We start from the raw sequence: 18,218 nt of genomic DNA, 5'->3' as shown, positions 1-18,218 counted from the left end.
ATTTGTGATTATTATTGGCTACAAAATTCTAAGAAGAAATTTTTTTTAGAAAAGATGTTGAAATTTAAACAACATATGTACATCAATTAATTTTCAAGATTGAGGTTTATTTGAACAATAAATTATTGCTCTTTATTTCTTAAATTATTCAATTTATTTGGCTGAATGGAATTGATTTACATAATGAATGGCCTGTGAGTGACATGAAATTACACACCTATACAGCAACACCAAACGCATGCACTTACTTCTAAGAAGAAATGGAGGAAAACAAAATAAATAAAAGAATGTCTTGATTACAATGAGGAATCTATATTTAAAAATCTATAAATAAATACACAACAGATTGTAAAAAAACTCACAATGCTCGTGCTACACTAAAATACTTTAATAAATGTTAAATAATACTAATGTTCACCCGAGGGATGAAAATACTTTGTACCTAATGCTAAGATAACATTGCCACAAATACCCCGAATAAGTACAGCAACATATTACGAGAAGCGTTTTAATTATTAAAACATTATCACAACACATTACATCAATATTATTATGTACACAATAAGTTTGTTCGCTTTCAAAGCAATTTAATATGCCTATTTAGATAGAGGTTACATCGTCAATGAATTTTCTTTTTTTATCTATTAACGTTTCATTTGAAATTATTTGCAACCATTTATTTCTAAGAGTTTTACTTATATAGCCGCTGAAATGTTCTTTTATATATTTCAGTTTGATTTTTGTTCAGTTATACCAACACTTTGGGTTAAGAAATATTATGTTAAAAATAGCTGGAATAAATATATACATTATTATTTTTTTCTGTAATTTTAACCTTAAATATACCACAATAACTGCTGATTAAAAATTGTGATTCATTAAAAGCTTACATGACCTTTACTCAACTTATTTATTCTCATCTAATTTCTATTTTTGTTCAGAAACATTGAATATCAGTAGCTAGCAAGTAAAATATCAGTATCTCAATACAAACAAAAATGTTTTAAATGGTAAAACTATTAAAGCTTAAGTACCCGAACACAATACATTTTTTAAGTTCCAAAGATTAAACTAAATATATAACCTTATTTCTCGGTCAAAACGTTAACACAAGAATTGTATTTATAACTAAGTCTTTCATAATTTATCACCTTTACATTTAAATCATATCATGTTTATTTGTTTTGAATTTTATCTCTAAGTAAGCACTAACACAATTTAACAGGTACAAAATCCTGATGTCATGATAACACTTTAGTGTCTTCTGCACAAAACAAAGCACTAGATGAACAACATCATAGATGATGTGTAAAAGAACAGCAAATATGAATATTAAATTGCTTCGCTGGGACGGTTCATGCAAAGGGTGTTCATGCGAACGTAACGCAACGATCACAGACATGCCCAGTCAATGCTGCCACTACGACAGGCTCACAGTTTGTCGTACGGCTGCGCGGAGCTACCAACTTCTGCAAAGAAAAACCAGGACATGTCATGCAAAGCTAACTACAGCGATAGAGAAAATTAATAAAATAAAAAGGAACAAGGATATTAAACTCAAAACTGTTTGTATATAAAAACGTGATCAGGTATTTATTTTTGGATCGTGTATGTGATTTAAAAGTGAATAACCCTCAAGCATAATCTTTTACCAACATTTTGTACAAGACTAAAGTTACAGAATTCCAGTTTACTAATGCTTCAAAACCTTACCTTGAGGGCGTAATATAAGTATACTCATGTTTTTACAATCTGAATTTTTCCTTACTCATCATTTTAGTTTTAACCTTTAAAGAATATTAAGAAAAGAAATATTAAACAATAATGATTTTAGGTTCAAGTCTAGAGCGATCTTTGCCCATCATTTCACGTTTTATTGTGTATTCAATTCAAATAATTATATATCATTAAGTAATAACAGAAAATAAATAAATAATTGTTCCTCAAGAATTTTAAGTTAGTAAAAATGAAGAAAATATTTTTCATTGAAATGTGTGTAATAGATGTATTTTTAAAATCATTTGTAGGTTCCAAAAAAAAAAACAAAAAATTATGCACATATAATGTACACTCTCCTGACTTTAGCTACATATCCTGTAGTTTATTACAGTTGATCATATTTTGATTGTGATTGGAGAAACAATCTCCTGTCAATTCTTGTTGGATTGTGTTCACTGCTGCTAATGTGTCAACACTACTCAAAACAACCATTAAAAAATTGAGCTAATTGGATTATAACTATTTACAGTTCATTACATTGTTTAAACTAACTAAAACTGAGTGGAATGTTCTAAAAAACATAATTGTTAAAGATTTATAAAAAACAAAACATAATGAGAGTCAAATTCCCTGCGGATTTCTGCGAGTGGTATCATGTTGAGCTGTTATCAAAGAGTAGCTAAGTTAAGTCTGTGGCACGGCAGGCACTGCAGTGAAGGTGTTAAGAGACTAAACTCCACAATTATAAAGATTATCATATTGGAATTCCATAACATTAGTGATATTGTACAAAATATTGAGAAAATGTTAAGTAAGGTAAGATTATATGAAGAAATCTGGACTTTAAACACACCATCGTAAATGTACATACAAACAATTTTGCACTTCTACATTGAAGGCTGGTAGTTCTAGAACACATGTCTGTAAAATCAATATTAATGATGGTAGTTGTTAATGATCAGACTTACCTTCACACTTACTGTAGTAAGTACCCAAAACTACTGAATCATTTCTTACTGAATTCCTTAATTAATAAAGCATATTTAAAAATATAAACTTTACAATCTACATCTACTCAAATGTAGGAATGAAGTTAATGTGTAACAGAATCTTTAACTATTCACATATACTCCAAAATAAATATTGTTTACCAGCAGCCTTTAGGCATTTCACTTACTACTACAAGATAGTTAACTCAAATCGATATTGAGTTCCGTAAGAATTTCTTTGGTGTGTAATCAATCTTGATACATATCTAAAAACAAACAGTGTCATCAACTTTCTTTCTTTTATTACACATTGCTTCTGAAACATTTTGACTCCTATCCTGAGAGAGCATGTGTTGAACTCTCAATACATGAACCCCAGCTCCCTCTCATTTCTCACCCTCTCTCCCACTGTAATACTGATCTTACGATGGTTTATATTATACGTTTAAACACAGGATTTCATTTAAGTGATTTTCACTTTTTATACTGGCTTAAATTTGAGTAATTCCACATTTCGCATTGACGTAGTTTAACTTTAAATCATTCAGTTTCCAAGTTCCCTAACTGGAGTGTAGAGGTTCCTTCTGGTTGTCATTTCCTTGCTCCAGAAAGGCTGGCAATGACAGAATCATCGTCAGCAGTGTTGCCACACTCATCTCATCGCTACTGAGTTATCATCCACTGACACCTCTCGCCCACCGCCATGGTGTCATTTGTATGTGTGGTTGTAGAAAATGAATGTGTGAGTGTGTGAGATCATCTGTGATTGATTCTATAAAATTCAAATAAAACATGGAAACACATTGAAGCAGATTTTCTGTAATTCATGTTTACTTAATTACATAAAACACGTACCAAACTGAGATAACATGGACTCTACAACCTTTAATAAAAGGTGGAACTAAATTTGTGAAGATCCAGGTTCATGTGATATAATTTTTATGTTAAAAAAATCCTTCTTTGACATGAGTTAGGGGTTCTACGGGTTCAATTGTGTTATATTTGAAGAATACATCAGTCTCACACATTCATTCTATATAACACAGATTCCATCTACATCTGTACTCATTCTAACTAAACAGTCACACACTCATTATACAGGCAAAAACCAAAACAGTGGTGGGCAGGAGAGGCCAGTGGACACAGCAGGGGTGGATGTGATGACAGGAGAAAGGAGTGATGTGTACAGACGTATTGAGGTTGAGGAACTGTGAAGGTGGGAAACGGATACGTTATTCAGGTCACACACTCGTTATACATGCAAAAGGCACTCATTGCATGATAAAAGCGTGCAAGAGATGTCAAATGATGTGGCAAGAGATGGAGAAGAGGGTAGTGTGTAGAAACATGTGCAGAAACTGCTGTTGGAAGTGGTAATGTGTGTATGTGGCGGCACTGAGGTCCTGATCTTCTCTAGGTATCCAACACCACCATATTGTACTTAGAGGAATCTATTGTGTAAGTCGTACACTTCTCTTACACCTTCGAGACCCTGTCCGCACACTGCCACTCTGTCTACCTCAAAGATCTGTGAATGTTCCATTTCACTACATTTGGATTCACGTCACATTCTACTACAATCACAAATTGCACATGTCTAAGGATTTTCATAATTACAAACTTATACATCTTCATAAGAGGTATTTTCACTGCCACAAACCATCGTCATTTTAGCAAAGACAAAGCAATATTTAAACATGACCTCCGTATCTTTCTGAAATTTTTGTTTTATTTTCTCTGAATGTGTCCCAGTGTTGTACAATCTAGGAGGTATTTGGGTCTTGTTATATGGATTGCCCGAATGTTCAACAAAGATTCTTGTCTGAAATGTTCTTCGGATCCTTGGCCTGAAGCCATCTTAAGTATTCCACCGTTATCGGGAAAAGGGATGAACCAGGGTCCTTGTGCACATATGCAATCAAGGCTGTGCAGAATGTTGATTGTCTGAAAGTTTTCAGAGCTGATTAGAACAGATAGACTTTCACACATCAGATACGTCATCAGGTTAAAATGTACCAGTATAAGATAAAGGTCAAATATTTCCCAAGTTTTTTTTTTTTAGAGAGAGGCCCGTTCAGCACTATATGAAATATGTATCCAGTAATAAGATAAAGTGGCACAAATATTTCCCAAGTATACCTCTCATGTGAGAGAGAGGCCCATTAGTTCAGCACTATATGAAATATGTCATCCAGTAATTAGATATAGTGGCACAAATATTTCCCAAGTATACCTCTCATGTGAGAGAGAGGCCCATTAGTTCAGCACTATATGAAATATGTCATCCAGTAATTAGATATAGTGGCACAAATATTTCCCAAGTATACCTCTCATGTGAGAGAGAGGCCCGTTCAGCACTATATGAAATATGTCATCCAGTAATTAGATATAGTGGCACAAATATTTCCCAAGTATACCTCTCATGTGAGAGAGAGGCCCATTAGTTCAGCACTGTATGAAATATGTCATCCAGTAATTAGATATAGTGGCACAAATATTTCCCAAGTATACCTCTCATGTGAGAGAGAGGCCCGTTCAGCACTATATGAAATATGTCATCCAGTAATTAGATATAGTGGCACAAATATTTCCCAAGTATACCTCTCATGTGAGAGAGAGGCCCGTTCAGCACTATATGAAATATGTCATCCAGTAATTAGATATAGTGGCACAAATATTTCCCAAGTATACCTCTCATGTTAGAGAGAGGCCCGTTCAGCACTATATGAAATATGTCATCCAGTAATTAGATATAGTGGCACAAATATTTCCCAAGTTTACCTTTCATGTGAGAGAGAGGCCCATTAGTTCAGCACTATATGAAATATGTCATCCAGTAATTAGATATAGTGGCACAAATATTTCCCAAGTATACCTCTCATGTGAGAGAGAGGCCCATTAGTTCAGCACTATATGAAATATGTCATCCAGTAATTAGATATAGTGGCACAAATATTTCCCAAGTATAACTCTCATGTGAGAGAGAGGCCCGTTCAGCACTATATGAAATATGTCATCCAGTAATTAGATATAGTGGCACAAATATTTCCCAAGTTTACCTCTCATGTGAGAGAGAGGCCCATTAGTTCAGCACTGTATGAAATATGTCATCCAGTAATTAGATATAGTGGCACAAATATTTCCCAAGTATACCTCTCATGTGAGAGAGAGGCCCATTAGTTCAGCACTATATGAAATATGTCATCCAGTAATTAGATATAGTGGCACAAATATTTCCCAAGTATACCTCTCATGTGAGAGAGAGGCCCGTTCAGCACTATATGAAATATGTCATCCAGTAATTAGATATAGTGGCACAAATATTTCCCAAGTATACCTCTCATGTGAGAGAGAGGCCCGTTCAGCACTATATGAAATATGTCATCCAGTAATTAGATATAGTGGCACAAATATTTCCCAAGTATACCTCTCATGTTAGAGAGAGGCCCGTTCAGCACTATATGAAATATGTCATCCAGTAATTAGATATAGTGGCACAAATATTTCCCAAGTTTACCTTTCATGTGAGAGAGAGGCCCATTAGTTCAGCACTATATGAAATATGTCATCCAGTAATTAGATATAGTGGCACAAATATTTCCCAAGTATACCTCTCATGTGAGAGAGAGGCCCATTAGTTCAGCACTATATGAAATATGTCATCCAGTAATTAGATATAGTGGCACAAATATTTCCCAAGTATAACTCTCATGTGAGAGAGAGGCCCATTAGTTCAGCACTATATGAAATATGTCATCCAGTAATTAGATATAGTGGCACAAATATTTCCCAAGTATACCTCTCATGTGAGAGAGAGGCCCATTAGTTCAGCACTATATGAAATATGTCATCCAGTAATTAGATATAGTGGCACAAATATTTCCCAAGTATACCTCTCATGTGAGAGAGAGGCCCATTAGTTCAGCACTATATGAAATATGTCATCCAGTAATTAGATATAGTGGCACAAATATTTCCCAAGTATACCTCTCATGTGAGAGAGAGGCCCGTTCAGCACTATATGAAATATGTCATCCAGTAATTAGATATAGTGGCACAAATATTTCCCAAGTATACCTCTCATGTTAGAGAGAGGCCCGTTCAGCACTATATGAAATATGTCATCCAGTAATTAGATATAGTGGCACAAATATTTCCCAAGTATACCTCTCATGTGAGAGAGAGGCCCATTAGTTCAGCACTATATGAAATATGTCATCCAGTAATTAGATATAGTGGCACAAATATTTCCCAAGTATAACTCTCATGTGAGAGAGAGGCCCATTAGTTCAGCACTATATGAAATATGTCATCCAGTAATTAGATATAGTGGCACAAATATTTCCCAAGTATACCTCTCATGTGAGAGAGAGGCCCATTAGTTCAGCACTATATGAAATATGTCATCCAGTAATTAGATATAGTGGCACAAATATTTCCCAAGTATACCTCTCATGTGAGAGAGAGGCCCATTAGTTCAGCACTATATGAAATATGTCATCCAGTAATTAGATATAGTGGCACAAATATTTCCCAAGTATACCTTTCATGTGAGAGAGAGAGGCCCATTAGTTCAGCACTATATGAAATATGTCATCCAGTAATTAGATATAGTGGCACAAATATTTCAACAGTTTAGAATTTTTCCAACTCTGATTTCGACACAAGTTTCTACAGAATGTGGAATTGGCACCTGAACTGTGATTGTTCACACACTTAACTTGTTTAAAGGCAGCTCACTTTTCTCAGATCACATACTTGGGCTTCAGAACGGATTTGAACACTTCTATTTTTTTAAGAGTCTCTCCGGTTACATGTAACCCATCAGTGGAAGGATCAGTGGGGGCTCTGCTAATAGAATCAAGATTGATTTTGCACCAATAAAAGAAATTCTTGGGTACTTGATATCGATTCAAGTTGATCACAGACAAATACAGCATCAACCTACTAAAAAATCAGCAAAAGCCAAAATATGAAAATTAAACCTTAATCAAAAGTTATATGGTATGACTGCTAAACGTGGTTCCAACATATATTCATAACGATGTTAGACGATAGGAGGTTAAACTTTTTATTGTTGTAAAACCAGCAAAAACCCAAACTGAAAAAGCAAAAATTGTGATATTTACAGCACAATGATGTTGTGGAAAAGAAAAGGTTCTAGTTTTCTAGCAAACCATGATTGATACCTAGCTATAAATGCTAAAAGGAATAAAATAATAAATAGTGTCACAACTAAAAATGTATCATAATGCAATGAAACTTTCTTACAAGTTGGTATAAGTGGTTAATCAGAATTAGTTTAACTTTTTTGGAAATAGTGTTCCTTGTAACAACTTTTGTTATTTAAAAAAATAAGTTAAACAATAATGTAAATCTAACCATACCAAACGCTTTTGTTTAGATCTAACAATGTTATATTAACCACAGTTAATATTTCAGAGTTTATATTTAATTATATTTAAATTAAATTACATAGTGAGTTATGTTAGATATTTGTTTAAAAAGAATGGTTACTTTGATATCTAGACTTAATTCTTTTATTGTGAACCAAATACTTAAAGACATTTTTTTTTACTTTTTGGGCAAAAAAGATCTCAGATAGTCTCTTTGATATTTTTACATTTTTGTAATTCCTGTGGCCACAGTAGCACTTTGGTTATATATTTTGACTGTTTGTTTTTGGGTATTTATATGAAAAAGGTGTATATACAAAAGTAGTAACACATTAATAATAATAAAACTGTTTTACCAGGCAGCACAGCCTATTGTGCATGCACTATGCTGACATTACCACACACAAACACATTCAGCATCAGGCAAACATTGTACTAATCCCTTCTGCAATGAATATACAAATATTATTTAACGCTTTTTTTTGTTTCTTATCTGTGCCCCCTACTAGTGATCCATCTTTTTATTAAATATATTTCAGATTAAAAACTTTAGATTGTACCGTAAATCATAATTTTAGAATATTACTAACATTTTGTATTTAAAATTTTATTCTGTTCAGTTGTATTAATATTTTTTAATTAATTCTGTACATTAATCAATTCCAACAATACATCATAAGCTCATGTATCCCACTGATAACATATTTTGGCCGATGTGCATCATCAAAATCAAACCATTTCCAAAACAGTTACTCAATGTAATTCCGTAGTTTGGAGGAGTAGGAAAAAGAAGAATATTTTTGTAATTGTATCTGTATGAACAGTTTAAGGTATAGATTTGGAAAATTCTACATCCTCAATATTCTTACAAAAGCAAACTATTAATAATTGGAGTTGTCACAATGTAGAACTAAATGTTCATGAACATAGAACTTTCCTTAAATCTTATCTTTGATTTCTCATTTCAATGTTTAATATCCGGGGTTTCTGTTGCAACTCTATAATGCTTCTCAATTTTCTCTATTATATATAATAATGTTTCTTGACAACTTCATACGCTATATTTCCTAAGGCATTCCAATTTAATATCTTCCAAAATATGCCTTCCCATATATCCTCTGTTCTTATCTCCTGACAAATCTTGCACACTACATTCCCTAATACACAACACACTAGACACAAAGCAGCTTACTCACCAGAGCTATACTGTGTATACTGCTGGTACTGTGGGTGGAAGTTGTGGATGGCGTCCGTCATTATGTCTTTAGGATTCATTGTTTCCTATAAAAAAAAACATATGGAGTGATCATTGGTTGTAAAAATATGAACAGTGAATTTCATAAACTTAACAGATCAATTCAATTTAATTTTATTTGAAGCAAGTTTAAAATGGTTATTCAATTACAATCAAAGATTTTATTACAGCAAAAATCAAACAGCAAATAACCATTAATCAGTGTTGGAAAGTCAAGAAACCAATAGAAATATATTGTTATCAAAATTAAAGCACTTTATTTAAATTTTACAGTCAATGAGTTTTATCGGTGAACTTTTAATTCCAACAAATAATATAATCAATTAAAAGCATAAAGTAACAAAATATTAAAAAGATAATTTTGCTTCCTTTCTATTAATAAGATCTGTCAAACTCTGTTCTCTCACCTTGAGGCTAGAGGAGATGCTCTGCATCGTAACGCTGCGACCAGAGGCGTCCGTGATGCACCCTGCAGCGTACACGCGATACGGGAATGCGGCACGGAGGGCCAGTGCAGCGAACAGCATCTCGATGCAGATGAGGAAGTTCTGGTAGCCTGCGGAGACGGTACCGGCGCTGGTACGGGTACCATAGCTGTCCACCACAGGCTCGATGATTTCAGCCTTTTCCAGTACAGCCAGCAGCACACCTGTACATGCAGTGTTGTTATAGTTTACATTAGAGATTGTGGTACAATTCCTGTGATACTAGTAATTAAGAATATAATTACCTAAATGGTTTCGTTTTGTTACAGTCAAAGCAAATCTGGCCAGTAAGAGCAACCACTCAAAATTTTCAATACAGCCTTCAACATAATAACAAAATGTTAAGAGATAAAAGTACATATATTGTTACAAAGGGTTTATTTATACCACAACTCAAAATAAACAAAAATTAGTAATCGCCTCTTTGGTTACCGACGAGCAGCAGACATCCAACGTGAACACAGCAATAGACAAGAAAAAGAAATAATATTTGGAAGCTGAATATAATTTACAATGCTGTTATAATTTGTTAATTTTTTTTCACGCACAGATTTTTACACACAAAGTACAAAAAAAACATGTTTTGATCAGAAATTTGTGTACTACAGATCTCCTGTTGTCCACAAATAGACGCAACAAACTTACGGCAGTGCACAAAGATAAATGTATAAATTACGAGCTGTGATCAAAATAGTATTTAAAAAACTACAATATTATTTTATCTATGTGCCTTTCTAAACATAGAGCACAATGATATCACGTTTTAGCAATCAGTAACTTGCATAGCTGTCGTACAAAGAATACATGTGTTCCGTTGCACTTATTTGAACATTCGGTGGATTCAAGATTCATTTTCTTCACTAGTCATGGATATTATGAAATCATAACATTCCAAGTCTATTTTAAGCACTGTGTTGATTTTATTAATTATTTTATAATAAAATACTTAGAAAAACTGGTATCAGAATTTAGTAAAAGAGCCAAGATATTCGGAATTGTCGATACCACATTTATTGAGGTATTCAGGTATCGTATATCAGAATCGATCCATTCCTAGTTTTCATCAAGTACTGTACCTATGCTTATAAAAACTAGAAATAAATAACCATCTTTGAAATTCCTAATGAATTATTTAATTTACTAACTACTTGTTACTAGTACTAATTAACATTGTAACTGAACTTTTCATTTTAAATTTGACAGTATTTGAACAGAAATGAAATCAGTTGTGCCAGGGTACCTTGCCAAAAGGAGAGGAAGATGACGGACTTGATGGTACAGAACTTGAGGACAGGCTCGAACGGTGTCAGGAGGTCCTTAGTAGCAAAGTAGAAGAGGTAGAGTCCGTACAGCGCCAAGCTCACTGAGAAGTTGTAAATGATCGTGACGTACAGGTAGCCACCGTCCAAGCTACATACACACAATGTTACAATGTTAGATACATACACTGAGAAGTTGTAAATGATCGTGACGTACAGGTAGCCACCGTCCAAGCTACATACACACAATGTTACAATGTTAGACACATACACTGAGAAGTTGTAAATGATCGTGACGTACAGGTAGCCACCGTCCAAGCTACATACACACAATGTTACAATGTTAGATACATACACTGAGAAGTTGTAAATGATCGTGACGTACAGGTAGCCACCGTCCAAGCTACATACACACAATGTTACAATGTTACAATGTTAGACACATACACTGAGAAGTTGTAAATGATCGTGACGTACAGGTAGCCACCGTCCAAGCTACATACACACAATGTTACAATGTTAGACACATACACTGAGAAGTTGTAAATGATCGTGACGTACAGGTAGCCACCGTCCAAGCTACATACACACAATGTTACAATGTTAGACACATACACTGAGAAGTTGTAAATGATCGTGACGTACAGGTAGCCACCGTCCAAGCTACATACACACAATGTTACAATGTTAGATACATACACTGAGAAGTTGTAAATGATCGTGACGTACAGGTAGCCACCGTCCAAGCTACATACACACAATGTTAGAATGTTACAATGTTAGATACATACACTGAGAAGTTGTAAATGATCGTGACGTACAGGTAGCCACCGTCCAAGCTACATACACACAATGTTACAATGTTAGACACATACACTGAGAAGTTGTAAATGATCGTGACGTACAGGTAGCCACCGTCCAAGCTACATACACACAATGTTACAATGTTACAATGTTAGATACATACACTGAGAAGTTGTAAATGATCGTGACGTACAGGTAGCCACCGTCCAAGCTACATACACACAATGTTACAATGTTAGATACATACACTGAGAAGTTGTAAATGATCGTGACGTACAGGTAGCCACCGTCCAAGCTACATACACACAATGTTAGAATGTTACAATGTTAGATACATACACTGAGAAGTTGTAAATGATCGTGACGTACAGGTAGCCACCGTCCAAGCTACATACACACAATGTTACAATGTTAGATACATACACTGAGAAGTTGTAAATGATAATAATATATAATAATAAATCATTTAGCCACCGTCCAAGCTACATACACACAATGTTACAATGTTAGATACATACACTGAGAAGTTGTAAATGATCGTGACGTACAGGTAGCCACCGTCCAAGCTACATACACACAATGTTACAATGTTACAATGTTAGATACATACACTGAGAAGTTGTAAATGATCGTGACGTACAGGTAGCCACCGTCCAAGCTACATACACACAATGTTACAATGTTACAATGTTAGACACATACACTGAGAAGTTGTAAATGATCGTGACGTACAGGTAGCCACCGTCCAAGCTACATACACACAATGTTACAATGTTAGACACATACACTGAGAAGTTGTAAATGATCGTGACGTACAGGTAGCCACCGTCCAAGCTACATACACACAATGTTACAATGTTAGATACATACACTGAGAAGTTGTAAATGATCGTGACGTACAGGTAGCCACCGTCCAAGCTACATACACACAATGTTACAATGTTAGATACATACACTGAGAAGTTGTAAATGATCGTGACGTACAGGTAGCCACCGTCCAAGCTACATACACACAATGTTACAATGTTAGACACATACACTGAGAAGTTGTAAATGATCGTGACGTACAGGTAGCCACCGTCCAAGCTACATACACACAATGTTACAATGTTACAATGTTAGATACATACACTGAGAAGTTGTAAATGATCGTGACGTACAGGTAGCCACCGTCCAAGCTACATACACACAATGTTACAATGTTAGACACATACACTGAGAAGTTGTAAATGATCGTGACGTACAGGTAGCCACCGTCCAAGCTACATACACACACAATGTTACAATGTTAGACACATACACTGAGAAGTTGTAAATGATCGTGACGTACAGGTAGCCACCGTCCAAGCTACATACACACAATGTTACAATGTTACAATGTTAGACACATACACTGAGAAGTTGTAAATGATCGTGACGTACAGGTAGCCACCGTCCAAGCTACATACACACAATGTTACAATGTTACAATGTTAGACACATACACTGAGAAGTTGTAAATGATCGTGACGTACAGGTAGCCACCGTCCAAGCTACATACACACAATGTTACAAAGTTACAATGTTAGACACATACACTGAGAAGTTGTAAATGATCGTGACGTACAGGTAGCCACCGTCCAAGCTACATACACACAATGTTACAATGTTAGACACATACACTGAGAAGTTGTAAATGATCGTGACGTACAGGTAGCCACCGTCCAAGCTACATACACACAATGTTACAATGTTAGACACATACACTGAGAAGTTGTAAATGATCGTGACGTACAGGTAGCCACCGTCCAAGCTACATACACACAATGTTACAATGTTAGATACATACACATTTTTGCATCGGTCAAACCAAATTTCAAAGTGTTTATTTTAATATTCATATTTCTATTTTATTAAACGTAGACAATAGACAATAGACAATTATATTTATTTCCATTAGGCATATTAACAATGCAATAGGACACGTCATTTCTATGTTATAATATAAAACTGTTATGGTAACATCATAACTTTATACACAAGAAGTATTTAAAAATTGTACATTGTATGAGTAAAATTAGTTACAAGCTTAAGATTAAGGTGCCTTAATATAGGAAGTTGTTTTAAGCAGTTTTGTGAAACAGAAGAAAATGCAAAATGAAAGAGACAAACAGGCCTAACTCAAATGCAAACTGAGACATCTGGTTGACAGTGATGGATAAAAGTGGTACTTGACAGAAATTACTTAATCAAAATACAGATTAATTAAACGTAACTTGCAATATAAAGCAAAAATGTTTATTTGACAAGTTTTAATATTTTGGTTGTCTAATTCTGTTCTTTGTGAATTTCTTTATCTATAATTTATTTATAAAATCTGGGTCTTTTTGTTTACATAAACAAGACTCAATATGCATGTACCATGTCTTCTGGTCATCACATCAATTGACTGTAACATTTAGTATGCAACCTGAGCTACTAGACAACAGATAGAACAATATTTTATTCACATTTGGAAGAGCAAAATAAGTAATAGGAAAAAGAATAGACAAAAACAAGTTCAGACCTATCAGAACATTGTACTTACCTCCAATCACCGTCATGGTAATGACCGAAGGACTGTAGCACAATGATGACGAAGGCCATGACAGGCTTGACCAGGCAGAACTGCAGGGTGGCCTGTTTGCAGAACCGCAGGAACCCGATGGTGTAAGTCTTGCCAACCAAACAGCATGTCCCATACACGCAGTTAGACCTGATATCCAACACCAAAATTTATTCACATTTCTGGAAAAATCAGTAGACTAAAAACTATAATAAATTATTTTAGACCTAATACAAAACTGCCTAGCGGAAGATTTCATTATCCCTTCAGCTTGACTTCATGTGACAGTCTAGGTCTGCAAATTGGCCCTCTGCAGTGACTAGCACGTTAAAGGACAAATCATTTGATCTTTTTGTCGTTTGCTACAACATTTTGTATGTTTTATTCAGCTGGTTTTTAACCAGACAGATGATTTATACCAGTTGATTGTTTCAACGTTTATAAAACACAATGTTCACTGCTGTTCAGAACAGCTCAGTTTTATATTATTTTCACTGTACAGTATTAAAATCTCATCATTTTAATAATGTTATTATGACTAATAAAGATTCTTGATTCTTGATTTATACCAGTTGATTGTTTCAACGTTTATAAAACACAATGTTCACTGCTGTTCAGAACAGCTCAGTTTTATATTATTTTCACTGTACAGTATTAAAATCTCATCATTTTAATAATGTTATTATGACTAATAAAGATTCTTGATTCTTGATTTATACCAGTGGATTGTTTCAACGTTTATAAAACACAATGTTCACTGCTGTTCAGAACAGCTCAGTTTTATATTATTTTCACTGTACAGTATTAAAATCTCATCATTTTAATAATGTTATTATGACTAATAAAGATTCTTGATTCTTGATTTATACCAGTGGATTGTTTCAACGTTTATAAAACACAATGTTCACTGCTGTTCAGAACAGCTCAGTTTTATATTATTTTCACTGTACAGTATTAAAATCTCATCATTTTAATAATGTTATTATGACTAATAAAGATTCTTGATTCTTGATTTATACCAGTTGATTGTTTCAACGTTTATAAAACACAATGTTCACTGCTGTTCAGAACAGCTCAGTTTTATATTATTTTCACTGTACAGTATTAAAATCTCATCAATGTTTATTATGACATTTCTTGATTCTTGATTTATACCAGTGGATTGTTTCAACGTTTATAAACACAATGTTCACTGCTGTCAGACAGCTCAGTTTTATATTATTTTCACTGTACAGTATTAAAAATGTTATTATGACTCTTGATTCTTGATTTTACCAGTGGATTGTTTCAACGTTTATAAAACACAATGTTCACTGCTGTTCAGAACAGCTCAGTTTTATATTATTTTCACTGTACAGTAGTTATTATGACTAATAAAGATTCTTGATTCTTGATTCCAGTTTGATTGTTTCAACGTTTTATAAAACACAATGTTCACTGCTGTTCAGAACAGCTCAGTTTTATACGTTATTATGACTAATGTTCTTGATTCAATTGTTTCAACGTTTATAAAACACAATGTTCACTGCTGAGAACAGCTCAGTATCATGTTCAGTATTAAAATCTCAGAATGTTATTGACTATAAAGATTTCTTGATTCTGATTATACAGTGGATTGTTTCAACGTTATGTTCACTGCTGTTCAGAACAGCTCAGTTTTATATTATTTTCACTGTACAGTATTAAATTCTTTCAATGTTATGTTATTATGACTAATAAAGATTCTTGATTCTTGATTTATACCAGTTTGTTTCAACGTTTATAAAACACAATGTACTGCTGTTCAGAACAGCTCAGTTTTATTATTTTTTCACTGTACATCTCGTCATTTTAATAATGTTATTATGACTATTTTCTTGAAATTTAATGGATTGTTTCAACGTTTATAAGTTCACTGCTGTTTCATCAGTTTTAAGACAGTATTAAAATCTCATCATTTTAATAATGTTATTATGACTAAAGATTCTTGATTCTTGATTATACCAGTGGATTGTTTCAACGTTTATAAAAACACAATGTTCACTGCTGTTCAGAACAGCTCAGTTTTATATTATTTCACTGTACAGTATTAAAATAATTTTAATAACACTTGAATGTTTGATTGTTTCACTGCTGTTCAGAACAGCTCACAGCTCATTTTTAATAATGTTATTATGACTAATAAAGATTCTTGATTCTTGATTTATACCAGTGGATTGTTTCAACGTTTATAAAACACAATGTTCACTGCTGTTCAGAACAGGCTCAGTTTTATATTATTTTCACTGTACAGTATTAAAATCTCATCATTTTAATAATGTTATTATGACTAATAAAGATTTCTTGATTCTTGATTTATACCCAGTTGGATTGTTTCAACGTTTATATAAAACACAATGTTCACTGCTGTTCAGAACAGCTCAGTTTTATATTATTTTCACTGTACAGTATTAAAATCTCATCATTTTAATAATGTTATTATGACTAATAAAATGATTCTTGATTCTTGATTTATACCAGTTGATTGTTTCAACGTTTATAAAACACAATGTTCACTGCTGTTCAGAACAGCTCAGTTTTATATTATTTTCACTGTACAGTATTAAAATCTCATCATTTTAATAATGTTATTATGACTAATAAAGATTCTTGATTCTTGATTTATACCAGTGGATTGTTTCAACGTTTATAAAACACAATGTTCACTGCTGTTCAGAACAGCTCAGTTTTATATTATTTTCACTGTACAGTATTAAAATCTCATCATTTTAATAATGTTATTATGACTAATAAAGATTCTTGATTCTTGATTTATACCAGTGGATTGTTTCAACGTTTATAAAACACAATGTTCACTGCTGTTCAGAACAGCTCAGTTTTATATTATTTTCACTGTACAGTATTAAAATCTCATCATTTTAATCAATATAGATAATAGTACAAGCCTTAGTATTTTTTTTAAATCAACAATAAGTGCAAAATAGCGTGCCACAAGTGTTGTAGTAGGATGGGCTTTGTCTAGGGCCTCGCCTAATTATGAAAATTTAGTGTAATAAAAACAATAGTTATGTAATGAAAGTTCCTATTATTTTGGACAGGTATTAACTGTTGATAGAAAGGTACCTGATAGGCTTTCCACGTATTTCGCTCATGATGTTACCTTCGCCACCAAGGTACTCGTAGCACAGGCTGAGGAAGTTGTATATCACAAACGCTGTAACACACAAAACCATTGTATTTACTGTTACCTTCACCACCAAGGTACTCGTAGCACAGGCTGAGGAAGTTGTATATCACAAACGCTGTAACACACAAAACCATTGTATTTACTGTTACCTTCACCACCAAGGTACTCGTAGCACAGGCTGAGGAAGTTGTATATCACAAACGCTGTAACACACAAAACCATTGTATTTACTGTTACCTTCGCCACCAAGGTACTCGTAGCACAGGCTGAGGAAGTTGTATATCACAAACGCTGTAACACACAAAACCATTGTATTTACTGTTACCTTCACCACCAAGGTACTCGTAGCACAGGCTGAGGAAGTTGTATATCACAAACGCTGTAACACACAAAACCATTGTATTTACTGTTACCTTCACCACCAAGGTACTCGTAGCACAGGCTGAGGAAGTTGTATATCACAAACGCTGTAACACACAAAACCATTGTATTTACTGTTACCTTCACCACCAAGGTACTCGTAGCACAGGCTGAGGAAGTTGTATATCACAAACGCTGTAA

General features: G+C 33.9%; 1 protein-coding gene across 2 annotated transcripts in view; it reads right to left on the bottom strand.

The window, feature by feature from the left end:
* LOC124353489 (transmembrane protein 184B) overlaps positions 1-18,218 on the bottom strand; it is an 85,951-nt gene that overhangs the window by 8,665 nt on the left and 59,068 nt on the right. The window contains exons 4-9 of one of the 2 annotated variants that reach the window (XM_046803337.1): positions 17,594-17,684; positions 14,474-14,641; positions 11,085-11,254; positions 9,767-10,008; positions 9,301-9,385; positions 291-1,469 (exon numbers count right to left, since the gene is read on the bottom strand). In XM_046803337.1, the coding sequence (XP_046659293.1) occupies positions 1,432-1,469; positions 9,301-9,385; positions 9,767-10,008; positions 11,085-11,254; positions 14,474-14,641; positions 17,594-17,684 (794 nt within the window). In that variant the 3' untranslated portion in view covers positions 291-1,431. Of the gene's footprint in view, positions 1-290; positions 1,470-9,300; positions 9,386-9,766; positions 10,009-11,084; positions 11,255-14,473; positions 14,642-17,593; positions 17,685-18,218 lie in introns of those variants that run through there. The other variant, XM_046803336.1, reaches the window with a different exon arrangement.

This window comes from Homalodisca vitripennis, chromosome 2 (genome assembly GCF_021130785.1).
Source record: "Homalodisca vitripennis isolate AUS2020 chromosome 2, UT_GWSS_2.1, whole genome shotgun sequence".
NCBI classification, from domain to species: domain Eukaryota; kingdom Metazoa; phylum Arthropoda; class Insecta; order Hemiptera; family Cicadellidae; genus Homalodisca; species Homalodisca vitripennis.
This window is presented reverse-complemented; position numbering and strand designations above follow the sequence as displayed.